Here is a 16,363-nt window from a genome sequence, read left to right as displayed (position 1 = left end):
GTGGAGTTTTTTGTGGAATATTTGTTCGGTTTTTGTTTATTAATAAAAAAAAGTCCCCATTCACAATAAACCAACAAAACTCGAGCACTTACCTGAGGTCACAGTCACCATCGTTCCTTTTCCCCAGTAATCAAAAACACCGTAGTAGTCAGTGTTACGGTTTACCGTACTACTCATACAATATACGGACCAGAAGCGGTTCGAGCACACAAATATATTTTCTAAAACTGTAATTTTTAGGTCATATTAAATCTGTGTAATAAATGTAATCTTACCTGAAGTCACGGTCACTGAAGTTCCTTTTCCCCAGTAGTCAAAGTAGTTGTCACAGTGAATAAATTGGCCGATTCTTTGTACAAAATCCCCTCAATGGGCTGTTTCTGCACAGCGGTCACTAATTCTACTCTACCTTTTACGGACTACTTGGGCAGTTTTGCCCCATTTCACAGTTCACGTGCTTCGATGGTTTTCGAATATTTGTGAAGTTCGGTTTTTGTTTATTAATAAAAAAAAGTCCCCATTCTCAACAAAACTAGAGCACTTACCTGAGGTCACAGTCACTTGAGTTCCTTTTCCCCAGTAGTCGAAGTAGACATCACGTTGGTTAATACATCAGAACAATAGTGCAAAAACCAACAACTGTACCTGCAATATGTCCAGTGTGTAATTTTTTCCACCAAACTTTCACTGTACTTCATTTTACTCAATTTATTATATAGCAATGAATTAAAACATAATAATTTATTGTCTATAATATTTAGTGATACATAATTAGTTATTACTAATTGATTAGTTATTTTTGGAATATCCCATTTTTAGTTAAGAACTTTAATTAGAAATGATTCATGAAGTCAAAATTGTTATGACTTGGTTTCTGAAGGCTGAACTGATGAAAGTCAATAAACACATTTGATACATGACTGTGTGGATTGGTGGAAGAACAAGAAAAAAATATGGTAAAAAATATTTTAAAGTCAGTTTACACATTTAAATCAGACATGCACAATCAGCAGTAAGCAATACTATATGCTCAGGCCAAGATGTACAGTCATTCAGTTCATCACAAGCAGGAGAAGAATGTCTGGATATGTTGTATTTAACTGCAGGCTGCCATTTCTCTCATCTAACCAGTACAATGCCCCCCTCAAATTGAAATTCCTACTCATCAACTACCAGGTCATAAAGCAGCACTTCTTACCTTTAAATAATGCTATATATCCAAGCATTTGCTTTAGATCAATCAACATACAAACAAATTTGCTTGTTAGAGTTAAAACAATCACTATCCTGTTCACTATTAGAGAAGGAAAATTTCATTCAAATTAGCTGGCTTAAGGAGATGACCATGGTGCTATCCATGTTTTAGAAGTGAAACGCAGCAATATTCTCAATCAGCAGCAGTGTTGTGTTTAAAGAACTTGTGTTCCGGGATACAGTATGTAGATTGACTTCTAGCACAGTTGTGTCAGTTTCGCAAACTTGTGGGGGTCTAGCTGTGCAACAAAATTGAAAGCAGCTGTTAATAGAAGTAAACTTGCAAAAAAAAAAGAAAGGAAAAAAAGGGAAAAAAAGGAGGAGGGGGCGGACACACACTCAATGCCAGTATGTAAGAAGTCATAGGGTTTTCTTTTTACACTGTTTTGCCATTCATTTAATCATTTAATCATTATGGTCCTCATAAAAAAAGTGTCTCTCTTTCATGGTCTATTTAGCAAGTTTGTCAAAGAGGGTGGACAAAGGTGGTTTTGATGGTTTGGTGGGCGATGTATATCCAATGTTACATCCATTCCAGTTACTGTAAAAATACTTTAATAAAATTGTGGACATTATCTGTAACTGAATAGTACTTACACAGGGCACCATTCACACACAGCCACACCCATTCACAACTTGTGTTGCCAGCATGTTTCTGGACAGGAAGAAAGAATAGAAACTATATATATATAATAGATAATATAGAAGATATATTCTGGAGGACCCTTTTATCTTCTACTGGTGAACTGAACAAACATCAAGGGGTCAGCAGATCCTTGTTCATTTACATACTTCATTCATTTTGTTCATTTTATAGCACAAATATCTCAGTTTGTTCAAATTGTTCACAAAAACTAGCTCATACTGAACCAGATGTCCCAGTTTGTTTATAATCAGTACTGCTTTGAACTCAGACTAAACACAAAGTCTCATTCAGTAAGGGGCATATTCATTCAATAGGTCCAACCACTGACATACTCTTCCACAGCTCACACTCTTCTGCTATCAGGTAAAGGCTGGGCTGGACAGCCAGTCCAAGGAATATGAGTCAGTCCATGGAAGTGAACGAGAATGATTTGTTCAGTTAAAAGACAAAAATCTGTTTTGTTCAAAAACAAAGCACCACTGTTGGTGAGCAGACCCATTGATGTGGTGATGTGCTGTTTCTGTCATCAGCCCCAGGAAGCTACCATGGGCTCAGCTGAGGACTCACAGAGTTATTTGTTTTGTGTTGCATGTTATGTTGTTGGGTCAGCAGGATAGCTGACCATTGGGGAGGGTACCTAGTTCTTTATTATGTCTAGCCATGGCCCTGTTATTCAAACTATTAGCTATTATTCAAATCCGTGTTCCCACTTAATATGTTGTTTCACACGTCTTAATCTCCACAAAGTAAAGTTGGCAATATTTCCAGGGATGTTGAAAATGTTATTCTGGGGTGATGTTAATGTTTGTGTTTTTTCCTTATCCCAGAATTGGATTATATGCATGGCATAATGACCATAAAGTAAGGGTACTAATAATTCTGCCGGCACCCTGTATATAATTTTTGGTCCTTGGTGCTCCAGTTGGTGCTTACAGGCTTCATCAGGAAACACCTGCATCATAAAGAACAGAGTCTTTAGTTTCCGGCATACCCCTTAATATCACATAAATAACCTAGTGAGCTTGCCATCTTAGCACCACATAACATTTTGTTGTTTTAAATGTTTATTGGTCCAGAACATAAGTATGGTGATATTAATATTTTAGGATTTATTTTAGAATGTGTATAACAAGAGTAAATATCAATGATTTTTTAGTAAATGTTTTGAAGGTTGTTAGAAATAATATAAAGGACTAGTGTATATTGAGATATTATTATGAGTATTTTCCTAAGTTTGCTAAAGTTTGAGTTTAATATCTTACACAATCTTTTAGTGTCTTTTATGCACTACAAAAGCAGAAGAGAAGGCTGACTTTCCTATTTTTATCAATGTATGCATAATACTTGTGACAGCGGAGAAAATTATGAAAAATAAATCACTAGTATTTTGGTGTAAGATCATGTTTTTAACATTCCATACAAAATATTTTATAATGAATTGGGTGTTTATAATGATATTCTAGAGTCCACTCTATACTTAATTAGGAACAATTATGTATAGACAATAATTCATAATTTTCAGAGTTAGTATCTAATTAGAGATCTGGAGAAATCCACTCTAGATGCTTATCCATTACAGGGAAACACACCTAGATTCATAAACTCATTCATATCCAAAGGCAATTGTAGTTAGAGTAGCTACCCCGAGTTTGATCTTGAAAATGGGCTGATGTCTCCATTGATCTCCCCATGTCCTTCCCTGATGGATTTATTTCAGGATCTCTGGTTTCCTCTTAAAAACTTACCTGTAGGTAGAATCTTTTAGGAAACTTTGATTGTATTTAAAAAAAGAACAAAAAGTACACAATGTTATTGTATGTTTATTGTGTAAAGCTAAAATCTAATCCAAAATTCAGGCTTCTGTGATAAAAGCCAGATCAAACAAAAACTACATAAACTTATTTTCTCTTGAACTAAATTATTTGTAATTGTAAACTTCCTCAAGACTGCTGTAGGGTTAAATTCTTTTACTATTCAACAATCCTCTCTATTAATTCACTAATGTTTTTGTGATACAGGTTTTTATAAAATATGGGTATACATCATGTGTGAATGCTTTAGAATAGCTTGTGTTCTAAAATATTAAAGATTATCTCAAATGATTTTCTCACATGATTTGTAATATGCACATGACTTCAGTTTCTGCAGCAGGTTTTTGTAATGGCATAAAACACTGTGCCCCAACCATAGCTACTATATACACAGTGATGCACCTCATTACAAAAACAACTCACATATGATAACTGACAACATGTTACACTCACCCACCAGAATTGGCAGCATTCATTGTCAAAAAATAAGTACATCCTTGTCAGCATGCTCGTTGAAATTATGGGTACTTCCGGGTTCGCAACACCACAGCACTCACTTCCGGGTTGGCGGTGATCTTGAACGTTGTGCTTCTGGGTCAGCTGCCATTTTGTGCACTCCGGTGCTATATAAGCACGCCATCAGCAAACTCCCTCACCAGATGGTCTCCCTTGCCTTGTGCTGTTGAGTCATCCTGCCTTTTTCCAGAGTGTTTTATCCCTGCCTGTTTCGACCCTGCCTATTTCTATTTTGCCTCTGCCTCTGCCTGCTCTTTGTTGTGTTGTTTGCTGTTTGTTTGGACTGTTGATCACCTGGCATTTAGATTACCCATTTGGACTTGTTAGCCCTAGACTTTGTGTAAGGGCATTCCATGTTGTTTCTGTGCTACATCTTTGTGACTGATATTGTGCTGGAAACAGGTGGATTTTATTGCTGCACTCTTGTGACTATTCTTCCTTTAAAATGTATTATTTTAAACTCTTATCCTAGCACCTGTTGCGTCTTGCATCATGTGTGAATGCCTTAGAATATCTTGTGATCTAAAATAGTAACGATTCTCTCAAATGTTAAATTCAAACATGCTTTTTAATATGCACATGACTTCAATTTCTGCAACAGGTTTTTGTAATGGGATAAAACACTGTGCCCCAGCTGCTATATACACAGTGATACACTGCATTACAAAAACAACTCACATTTGTTAACTGAGCAAAAACATTACACTCACCCACCAACATTGGCAGCCTTCATTGTCAAAAAATAAATATACCCTTTTCAGCATGCTTGTCCAAATTATGCGTACTTCCGGGTTCGCTACACCACAGTGCTAACTTCCAGGTTTGTGGCACTCACTTCCATCTTGGACGGAGTCAGCCGCCATTTTTGTGCACTCTCTTGCTATATAAGGATGCCGTCGGCCAGGTTTCCTAGCCAGATGGTCTCTCTTGCCTTTTTCCAGAGTGTTTTATCCCTGCCAGTTTCGACCCTGCCTATTTCTATTTTGCCTCTGCCTGCTCTTTGTTGTGTTGTTTGCTATTTGTTTGGACTTTGGACTGTTTATCACATGGCATTTAGATTATCCATTTGGACTTGTTAGCCCTGGACTTTATGTAATGCATTTCATGTTGTTTCTGTGCTACATCTTTGTGACTGATATTGTGCTGGATTCCTACGGGTAGATTTTATTGCTGCACTCTTGTGACTATTCTTCCTTTAAAATGTATTATTTAAAACTCTTATCCTAGCACCTGATGCGTCTTGCATTTGGGTCCTAAATCTGTGGCCTCTGACAGTACCATATGGCCAGTCATGGATCTAGCAGACATGTTCAGCATGCAGAAGCTCCTCCAATTCCTGTCGCAGACCTCTGACACACATGAGCACCGGCTCCAGGACCTCACCACTGCAACCCAAGAGCTGGTTAGAACCACCCTGGTGCACCCTCCTGGTGTTCTAAGGCGTGGGCGACCCCGGGGGCATGGGGCCGGTTTGTGGGGATGAAGATGGTGAAATTCCTCCACCAGAGAGGGGTCCAACATGTCAGCTGCATTGACCCAAGACCGCTCCTCTGGGCCATAACCCTGCCAATCCACCAGATACTGAAATTGATTCCTATGGTGCTGGGGGTCCAGGAGGGTGTGCACTAGGTAGGCTGGGGCCCCATCGATGTCCAGTGGTAGTGATGGTTCACAGTTCCAGTGGTGCAGATGGATCCAATTATCCACCGTGGGCATGTCAGATGGTTCACCAGACTATGGGAATAGGGGTGGTTGATAACCCACGATACATTGAAATGGGGTTAATCCTGTGGATGAGTGTGTGAGTGAGTTCTAGGCATATTCATCCCATGGGAAGATTCACTCCACCGGTGCTATTCGTAGCTACAGTATGACTGGAATTACCAAGCCAATCTCCTGGTTCAGGAGTTCTGTCTGCCCATTGGACTGAGGGTGATAGCTATAGCTGAGACTCATGTTGATGCCGAGGTGGCTGCAGAACACCCTCCAGACACAAGAGGTAAACTGGGTTCCCCCGATCTGCCACAGTAATCTCTGGAATACCATATGTACTGAAAACCTGATGGAACAGAGCTGTGGTGGTTTCCATGGCTGTGGTTAGGCCTTTTAAGGGGATAAGTCTGCAGGCTTTGGAAAATTGGTGGATCACCACCATGATCATGTTGTAGCCATCAGAGTTAGGAAGGTCCGTGATGAAATCCACTGCCAGGGTCGTTGAGGTATGGATAGCAGTTCCAGGACCCTCGTAGGAAGCTGGTGACTTGTCTTGGACTGAGCGCAGATGCTCTGATGTGGTCCTCCACATCATGGGACAATGAGGGCCACCAAAACTTATTCCGGACCAGGGTCATGGCTTGGTGGATGCCGGTGTGGCCCAAGCTAAGAGTGGCGTGCACCCATTGTAAGACTCTGGAATGGAGCGTGGTGGGCACATAGTGTTTGGATGGAGGACATTCTAGAAGTGGAGGGTCGGTTTGCTGTGCCCATTGGATTTCTTCCATGAGTTCCCATCTGATGGGAGCAAGCATGACAGATGGTGGTAAGATGGATTCAGGGTGTGATGGTGAACTTATGGGGTCATGATGGCAAGAGAGAACATCTGCCTTGCCATTTTTCAATCCCGGCTGATAAGTTGAACTGAAAACATTTAAAAAGTAGCACACATCGGGCTTGTTGAAGATACAAGCTATCACTAGAAAAGGATGTGGTGCCCTCTCAAGGCAGTGCTTCAATTCCTCCAGTGCTTCCTTTATGGACAATAGTTCGCGATTACCTACATTGTAATTAGCATTGTAAATGTCAGCTTTCGGGAGAAGTATGCACATGGGTATAATTTCCCAGGGACAAAATGGCTCCTATGCCGCAACTGAAGGCATCAACCTCCACAACAAATGAAAGTCTTGGGTTGGGGTGTTTGAGAACGGGGGCTGTGGAAAAAGTTCCTTTTTAGCTTCACAAAAGAGGCTCTGGCCTGATCAGCCCAGTGCAGATGTTTGGGCTTCCCCCACAGTAGAGAAGTTAGTGGAATGGCTATGATCCTATAGTTCCAAATAAACCTCCTGTAGAAGGCAAATCCCAGGAATCATTGTAGTTCCTTGATTGTGGTGGGTTCAGGCCACTCTGTCACTGCTTGAACCTTACTTGAATCCATTTCTATTCCCCTTTGTGAAATGTTCCCTCTCCTTGATAAGTATCAGGTTATATGCACTGCGTAAGTCCAGTTTTGAGAAGATTCGTGCCTCTCTTAGTTGATCCAGGGCTGCAGGGACTAGCGGATAGAGAAAGCGCACCGTGAGTGCATTCAGATCCTGATAATCAATGCAGTGCCAGAGAACATCATCCTTCTTTTTCACAAAAAAGAACCCCACAAGTGCAGGGGAGGTTGATGGTCTGATGTATACAGTAGCTAGGGCTTCCTCAATGTAATCCTCTATGGCTTTACTCACTGGGAAAGATAGAGGGTAAATCCTGCTTTTAGGTGGCATGGCATTGGGTAGCAGATCTATGGTGCAGTCCCGCAAATTTCCCCCCACCTTAGAAACTGTGTGTTTTTCCTGGCAGATGGAACACCGATGGCCTGAGCATCTGCAGCAGAAACATAGCTGGAGGTGAACATGGCGTTGTTGTTCCTCCGGGGATACTTGACCCAGTTGCATGGGCTCCAGCGTCTCCTCCCTGGGGGTCAGATACTCCTCCAGAAACTGGGGCTCCGCACATGTATGGGCACCTTGGCATTGTTAGTGGTGTCGGTGTCTCAGCACACCATCTTGGCCTGCAGAGCAGGGAGGAGACCCTCATGGAAAACCGCCAGGAGAGCAGCATCATTCCATCTACTTTGCATGGCCAGAGTGTGGAATTTTACAGTGTAGTCAGCTGCTGACTCAGGGCCTTGGTGTAGTTGAAGGAGCTGTACCGAAATATCCCGACCTCCCACCGGGTATTCAAAGACTTCCCTGATAAGTCCGGAGAAATAAGCAAAGGAATCTTTTACCTGAGGGTCACTATACCAGACTGCCAAGGTCCAGTTTAAGGCTCTTCCGGTCAGAAAAGACAGGAGAAATGTGCATTTTGTATTTTCCTCATGGTATACACCTGGTGAGTGAGGAAAGAAGTTGTCACACTGCCTCAAAAAACCCCAACAGTGATCTGCAGAGCCGTCAAACTTTTCAGGAAAAGTACACTTTTCACTGTGTAGGGTGGGAGGGGGCAGGGGGCGGTTGGGTCTGCTGATGATGTTATAACCGCCAGTTGCTTTTGATACGCAGGAATAATCACTCCTTGAACGGCCTGAAGGTGTTTGTTCTCTGCTGGATCCATTTCAGGTGAAGAATTCTGTAATTCAGTGCCTGAGGCAGAGGGTCTTGGATCAATATGCAGATGGAGATCTGATGGGAGCATAGCCAGACAGGATGTTACAGGAGGCTGGACACATCGCTTTATCCTACTCAGCAAAAGGCAGGGCTCTCCATTGAAGGAAGAGCCAGTGATAAGCCAACAATTTCCAGTTCCCTCCAAAACACTGTTTCATTGTCAGTGACCAGAGCCATGAGTTAGCTGTCTTTTTGGGTGGACTCAGAGTTTCTGGATGAGGATCTGGCTCATCAACTGGGGATCAGTTTATTTTGGGTCCAGAAGCACAACACCCACATTGACTCTACCAGCAGGCAAGTCCTGGACCGGTGCATTCATTGCTACCCCCACCTAAGTTCTACCTCTCCGGTTTCTGCTCCTGCCATTGACAAGCCCCTTTCCATCGTCAGCTCCGTTCCCACCGATTACCACAATCTGGGTTTGGTCTTCTCTCTGCCTCCACACTATATGTGCCATATATCCAGACACTTTTCTCCATCCTCTCCTTGTTCCTGGGCAACTGTGGTCTTACATTTCCATGGACTTCGTCACTGGTCTTCCTCCGTCTGCCAGACACGCCGCCCTCCTCTCCATTTTTGACCGCTTTTCCAAAATGGCACTCTTTATTGCTCTGCCCAAGCTGCCATCAGCCAAGGAGTCCGCCTAGCTCATGCTCCAGCATGCCTTTTTCCTGAATAGCCTTCCACGCAACATCATCTTGTACTGAGGCCCCCAGTTTACCTCTAATTTCTGTAAGAAATTCTGTCAGATCCTGGTTGTTACCATCAGTCTATCATCCAGTTTCCACCCACAGTCCACTGGTCAGATTGAATCAAGAACTAGAGACAGGACTTTGCATCCTGTGCACCAAGGAACCAGCGTCCTGGTCATCCAGCCTGGTGTGGGTCGAATAAGCCTGCAATCCCCTACCATCTACCGCTACAGGTCTCTCACCCTTCCAAGCCACCTACGGATACCAGCCACCGCTGTTCTCCACACAAGAACTGGAGGCCTAGGTCCCTTCAACCCTTGCCCTGGTCAAGGGGTGTTGATGTGTCTGGTGAAAAGCTCAGGTCTCTGTGTAATCATTTGACCTTCCACATCACCAGATTCAAGCCTGTCCAAACCTGTTTGATTTCCTGCCTGTTTCTTATTTATGCCTCTGCCTTCTGTTTGTTGTGTTATTTGCTGTTTTTCCCCTTTGGATTTGTTAGCCCTGGACTTTGCACTCTATGTAAGGACATTTCATGCTATTTCTGTGCTACACCTCTGTGACTCATAATGTGCTGGATTCCTACAGGTGGAATTCATTGCTGCACTCTAGTGACTGTTCTTCCTTTGACTTCTTATTAAAGACTCTTATTAAAGCCCCTTGTTGCATCTTGCATTTGAGTCCTAAATGGCCCGTGGCCTGTGACAATCCTTCCTACTTAAATGATGATAAAAAGCTCCACTTTATACCAGTATATTCTTGAGACAAATATGCCTCTGTATACATTTGGCCATATAGTAATTAGTATATTATACTTATTAAGGATACAATATTTAGAATCATATCCATAAAGAAAGAGTGCAGGGCATATTTTCTTAATTATTTATGGTACATTTCAGTTTGTTTTTTATTGTCTTAAAGGCTTCATCACCCTAATATTACATAAATAATATAAAGGTAACTGACTATTTTAGTTTCCTCCTTAGAACTGGGCTATAGGTAGCATATGTTGGAAAAATTAAATAAAGTTCTTGGCAAAACGTAAAATGGAAAAATGAATGTTTTAAAATATTACAGATTCTCTCAAAAAATTCAAACATTATTTTTGATATTCACAGGGCATCAATTTTAGCAGCATGTTTTTGTAAAGGCATAAAGCACTGTGTCTCACCCCACCACCACAGTGATATACTCTGCTACAGAAACAACTCCTGTATATTAACTGACCATTTTAGCAACATGTATCTGACATTAATAAAAATTACATGTGTATGTTTATTAGGTAGAAATTTGAGGACAAAATATAATTCTTTTTAGTCTCCTTGAAACCAGTAGAAATGTTGTAAATGTTGTATAAATGTTACTACAATATTCATTTACTGTATAAATCATTTTAAAAACTAATGTATGATTTAAATGTTTAAAAAGAAGTGATGTTAAAGACTATATGAGGCATGCAGAAGTAAACGGTTTCCCAAGGACCTGATTACAACAATTTCAAAGATTAGCAGCAGAAAATGCTGCAGGCATTTGAATTTATTGTTAGACTGTAAGATAAATACTGACCAAATGTAAGGGTTAATATAAAAATCATCCTGCTGGTTCAGTAAATTCCCACACTGTGAAATGAGACATTGATGAGAAGTTTGTATAAAGGTTTTACTTCCAGAAATTTGTTTACCTTGCAAGTGTATTTATAATTTTTGTTCCCTGTTTTGGGGACATTTTAGAGCAAATGCATTAATTTTTCTTTGATATGAAACTGATGATGATGATGAAACTGTTCCTACACAAAAAGCTTATGGAAAGCACACATTTATCTAAAAAAGTGTTTCAAGCTGAAGAATCTGTGAATAGAAAACAGGGATATCAAGAGAAGGAGAACCAGGACAAATTCTGCTAAAAGAAAAAGTCTTAACTGCTCTTATTTCATTAACAGAATAATTGAAGATAAAGTATTTTTATAGGAAATTTCACACAATAATTGTGAAAAAAGATTTAAAGGAATCCATCAAAAAAAAATATAATAACTGCATTTTGTTGCCTTGTACCCATGTGCGATGACAATAAAGTTTAATTTTATCTAATCTAATCTAATCTAATCTAATCTAATCTAATCTAATCTAATCTAATCTAATCTAATAAGTTATCATTAATGGTGTTGCTAAAAGAAAATTACAGAAGAAGTACATTCTACAGTTCATAATAACATTCAATAATTCTTTATTCCAGTGTATAACATTATAGAGTATAAAAGGCACAAGAGTGTCACAACAAAACAAAACCAATTTTGGAATTTATATATAAAAGTTATTTTAAATATCATTAAAGCTCAAAAACTCTTTCTTCAACAATATGCTTTCCTTATTTTTTATTATGTTTTCCTTGTTGTTCTTTTCCTTATAACATATTACTCAGTATTTCTAATACAATAGTAGAATACAATATTTCAAACGTTATATTTTCTAAGTATTTCTAAAACTACCATACACTATATTGCCAAAAGTTTTGGGGCACCTCTGCAAATCATTGGAATTCGGGTGTTACAATCACTTCAATGGCCACAGGTGTATAAAATCAAAATGCTAGGCATGCAGACAACTTCTACAAACATTTGCTCTCAGGAGCTCAGTGTACGACTGCCAGACACTACTAGATTATGGGAATTGCGCACCAGACAACATGCACGTTGACCTACAGGAAAAGCTTCATGATTTTGGCTTGCTACAGAGACCAGGCCCCAAGCCCTCGGCGTCGCCTGATGCCGGTGGCCGGGAGAAGAGTCGACGGAAGCGGTGCACGAGAAAGCGGAAGCTCGGAAATAGGGCGGGTGTCTGTCCTAGGCTAAAAACAAACCCTAGCCGGCCGGCACTCCCCTCCATACTTCTGTCAAATGTCAGCTCCCTGGATAATAAACTGGACTGTATCCGACTCCAGCAAACTGCACAGCGTGAGTACAGAGACTGCACTGCACCGTGATAGGTTGCCACATGTTTTGACCCTGCCTGTTTCTTGTTTATGCCTCTGATTTCTCTTTGTTGTGTTGTTTCACCCCTTTGGATTTGTTAGCCCTGGACTTTGCACTTTGTGCAAGGACATTTCATGCTGTTTCTGTGCTACACCTTTGTGACTGATATTGTGCTAGATTCCTACAGGTGGATTTTATTGCTGCACTCTTGGGACTGAATTTTTTTTTTTTTTTTAATTCCTGAAAGGCTCAAGACAAATTTTTTGTACACTTAATCAAATGAGATTTTTACTTTACTTTTGGTGAGCAACTGCTTATTATTATTATTACTATTATTATTATTATTATTGCAGTGTCATGATGGGAGTTATTAAGGTATTTATTTGATTTGTGAAGTTTTTGTGAAATTTCAAAACACACTGAACTCTACTGCGTTTCTCTTACAGAAACTTCACGTGTAAATAATCACCAGGTTCATTCCTGATTTCTGGGCACTTCACATTTTGGCGTCTCACACAGTTTCTGTCGCGTGTTTTTATGAAGTTTATGAACACCATTCATTTATTTTCATATGTTTAATTTGCACATGTGCACATTTTATTTTCAATTTTCTTGGGATCTCATCTTATTCACGTTCATTCATGTGTTTATATGACTGATGAACTAATGAAATGAACTTTACCTTGTTTTTCCACATTGACATTACACAATACTCACAAAAAGAAAATCTGCTTAAAACACTGTGCTGCTCCTATACACAGTGATAAACACTCATACAAAAACTGTGACATTAACTTTAACCTAAATATATGTGTGTTATTATTATTATTATTATTATTATTATTATTATTATTATTATTATTATTATTATTGCAGTGTCATGATGGGAGTTGTACTGCATGAGGTTTATATAAAACACTCTCCTAACAAGGATTCTGTAATGGTTATCTCTGCCCACTGCTATATTGCACAATGATTCAAAAACATTAACCCCAAACAAAAACTAAAAAGCTAAAGTTCTCAGAACAGACTAAGATTTTCATATTACATTAAATAATTCTCAGTTTAAATTTATTGCCTTTTGTATTTATTCTGCACAGTTTCTATTGTGATGTGTACAAACAATATTTTACAGTTCATAATAATATCCAGTAATAGTTATTTTATGAATTAAAGACAATATTAAAGCAAAATAACTGTTTTTGGTGCTATTTACCGATTATAAAAGTTGTAAATGTCTTCTTTTCTTTTAAAAATATAGCAAGTAGTTTTCCACAGATCTATAGGTTTTTGTAATGGCATAAAACACTGTGCTCCACCCACTACCCACCACAGTGATGCACTCCAGTACAAAAACAATTTTCAGATGTTAACCGAACAAACTGCTTCAAGGCCAGAAGTTCCCTTCCTTTAATAATAATAATAATAATAATAATAATAATAATAATAATAATAATAATAATAATAATAATAATAATAAATAAAAAACAGAAAATGATTTCATGTGAACTAATTTGTATGTTTTTTAAGTATATATTTACTTTTTTATTTATAAGGTATTTAATTTGTAAGTTAGTAAGTTTCCCATATACATTAAGGCTAGGTAGTCAAATGGTTTCCTCAACTATGCATCTGCACTCTTCTGTTTTCATCAATGAACTCAAGCTCAGACTTGACATTTGACTTCATTGATGGCATCATTGACATTTCCACCACAGGGCAGTTTGGTTGGAATTCTTCTCCACACACACACACACACACACACACACACACTCTACCATCAGATCCATGCAAATTAAATATGGATTTATCTGAAGAAAAGACAGAATCTACTGTCTTTCTGTGCATGTTCTGTGCTGTGTCTGCCTTATTATCTAGATGTTATCTCTGCATTGAGGATTGAGGCATCCTTCTTTTTTATTAGTCTACAGAAGTTCAGTCTCAGCAGCAGGTTTTTGTAATAGCTTAAAACACTGTGCTGCCACCCGGGTACACACTGTTACATCCTCCTACAAAAACATAACAACATTAACTGTGGCTTTTAATTACTTCTTTTAATGTCAGTCGCATAAACCGTGGCCTGATATATTCTTGAATTATTAAAATATCTGTTACTGTCTCTACTGTGATGTGTAAAAACTTTTAGACTGATATTTATTTGATTTGTGAAGTTTTTGTGAAATTTCAAAACACACTGAAACAATTCACCGGTAACTCTACTGCGTTTCTCTTACAGAAACTTCACGTGTAAATAATCACCAGGTTCATTCCTGATTTCTGGGCACTTCACGTTTTGGCGTCTCACACAGTTTCTGTCACGTGTTTTTATGAAGTTTATGAACACCATTCATTTATTTTCATATGTTCAGTTTGCAAATGTGCACATTTTATTTTCAATTTTCTTGGGATCTCATCTTATTCACGTTCATTCATGTGTTTATATGACTGATGAACTGATGAAATGAACTTTACCTTGTTTTTCCACATTGACATTACACAATACTCACAAAAAGAAAATCCTATGATCTGTTGTGAAATGCGATTTTTCTGCTCCCTTTATTAGTGCGCATCATGATCAGATATACGCATTATTTAGAAGCATTTACATATATATGTATATATATATATATATATATATATATATATATATATATATATATATATATATATATATATATATATATATATATATATATATATATGTAAATGCTTCTAAATAATGCATAGTGAGTCATATTGGGGATTTGGGGCCAGCTAGGGGATTAGGGGATTTGGGGAATAGCCTCTGTGATCACCTCGAGGTTAAACTGCTTGTAACTGTAGGTTTCTGTAGTACTGCAAATCACCGTGGCCGTAGTTATCACAACGGTATACTTCAGGACAAAAACCACACCTAAGACTTTAACTTCTGCATGTACGGGATTCAGGCGAGTAAAGGTTTTTTGGGTCTTTTTTTTGCACCACATAAAATACTTAACAATATTTAACACTGGAACATTGCCAATTTATTGAAGTTACAAGATACTGAGCTACTGAGCTACTCTAATTTCGAAAGAATTCAGTAAATTCCCACATTGTGAAATGAGACATTGATGAGAAGTTTATATAAAGGTTTTACTTCCAGAGATTTGTTTACCTTGCAAGTGTATTTATAATTTTTGTTTCCTGTTTTTGGGACATTTTAGAGCAAATGCATTTAATTTTTCTTTGATATTAAACTGATGATGATGATGATGATGATGATGATGAAACTGTTCACACAAAAAGCTTCTCTTCCAACATCCCTGCATGACATCACAAAAACAGAAAATGATTTCATGTGAACTAATTTGTACATTTTTTAAATATACATTTATTTTTTTATTTATTAGGGATTTAATTTGTAAGTTAGTAAGTTTCCCATATACATTAAGGCTAGGTAGTCAAATGGTTTCCTCAACTATGCATCTGCACTCTTCTGTTTTCATCAATGAACTCAAGCTCAGACTTGACATTTGACTTCATTGATGGCATCATTGACATTTCCACCACGGGGCAGTTTGGTTGGAATTCTTCTCCACACACACACACACAAACACACACACACACACACACACACACTCTACCATCAGATCCATGCAAATTAAATATGGATTTATCTGAAGAAAAGACAGAATCTACTGTCTATCTGTGCATGTTCTGTGCTGTGTCTGCATGTACATTATCTAGAGGCATTGAGGATTGAGGCATCCTTCTTTTTTATTAGTCTACAGAAGTTCAGTCTCAGCAGCAGGTTTTTGTAATAGCTTAAAACACTGTGCTGCCACCCCAGGTACACACTGTTACATCCTCCTACAAAAACATAACAACATTAACTGTGGCTTTTAATTACTTCTTTTAATGTCAGTTGCATAAACCGTGGCCTGATATATTCTTGAATTATTAAAATATCTGTTACTGTCTCTAATGTGAAAAACTAAAGACTGATATTTATCTGATTTGTGAAGTTTTTGTGAAATTTCAAAACACACTGAAACAATTCACCGGTAACTCTACTGCGTTTCTCTTACAGAAACTTCACGTGTAAATAATCACCAGGTTCATTCCTGATTTCTGGGCACTTCACG

The 16,363-nt window shown here is 38.6% G+C and overlaps 1 protein-coding gene across 2 annotated transcripts in view; it reads right to left on the bottom strand.

Annotated features, from left to right (window-relative positions):
• LOC131365118 (hemicentin-1-like) overlaps positions 1-16,363 on the bottom strand; it is a 153,804-nt gene that overhangs the window by 22,564 nt on the left and 114,877 nt on the right. Inside the window, exon 1 of one of the 2 annotated variants that reach the window (XM_058408750.1) lies at positions 93-261. The exons of the other annotated variant lie outside the window; for it this stretch is intronic. Within the exon in view, the coding sequence (XP_058264733.1) occupies positions 93-177 (85 nt within the window). The 5' untranslated portion in view covers positions 178-261. Of the gene's footprint in view, positions 1-92; positions 262-16,363 lie in introns of those variants that run through there. 2 annotated transcript variants of the gene reach the window in all.

Source organism: Hemibagrus wyckioides, linkage group LG02, assembly GCF_019097595.1.
Source record: "Hemibagrus wyckioides isolate EC202008001 linkage group LG02, SWU_Hwy_1.0, whole genome shotgun sequence".
Taxonomy (NCBI): Eukaryota; Metazoa; Chordata; class Actinopteri; order Siluriformes; family Bagridae; genus Hemibagrus; species Hemibagrus wyckioides.
The sequence above is the reverse complement of the archived record's forward strand: the minus strand, read 5'-3'. Positions and strand labels throughout refer to the sequence as shown.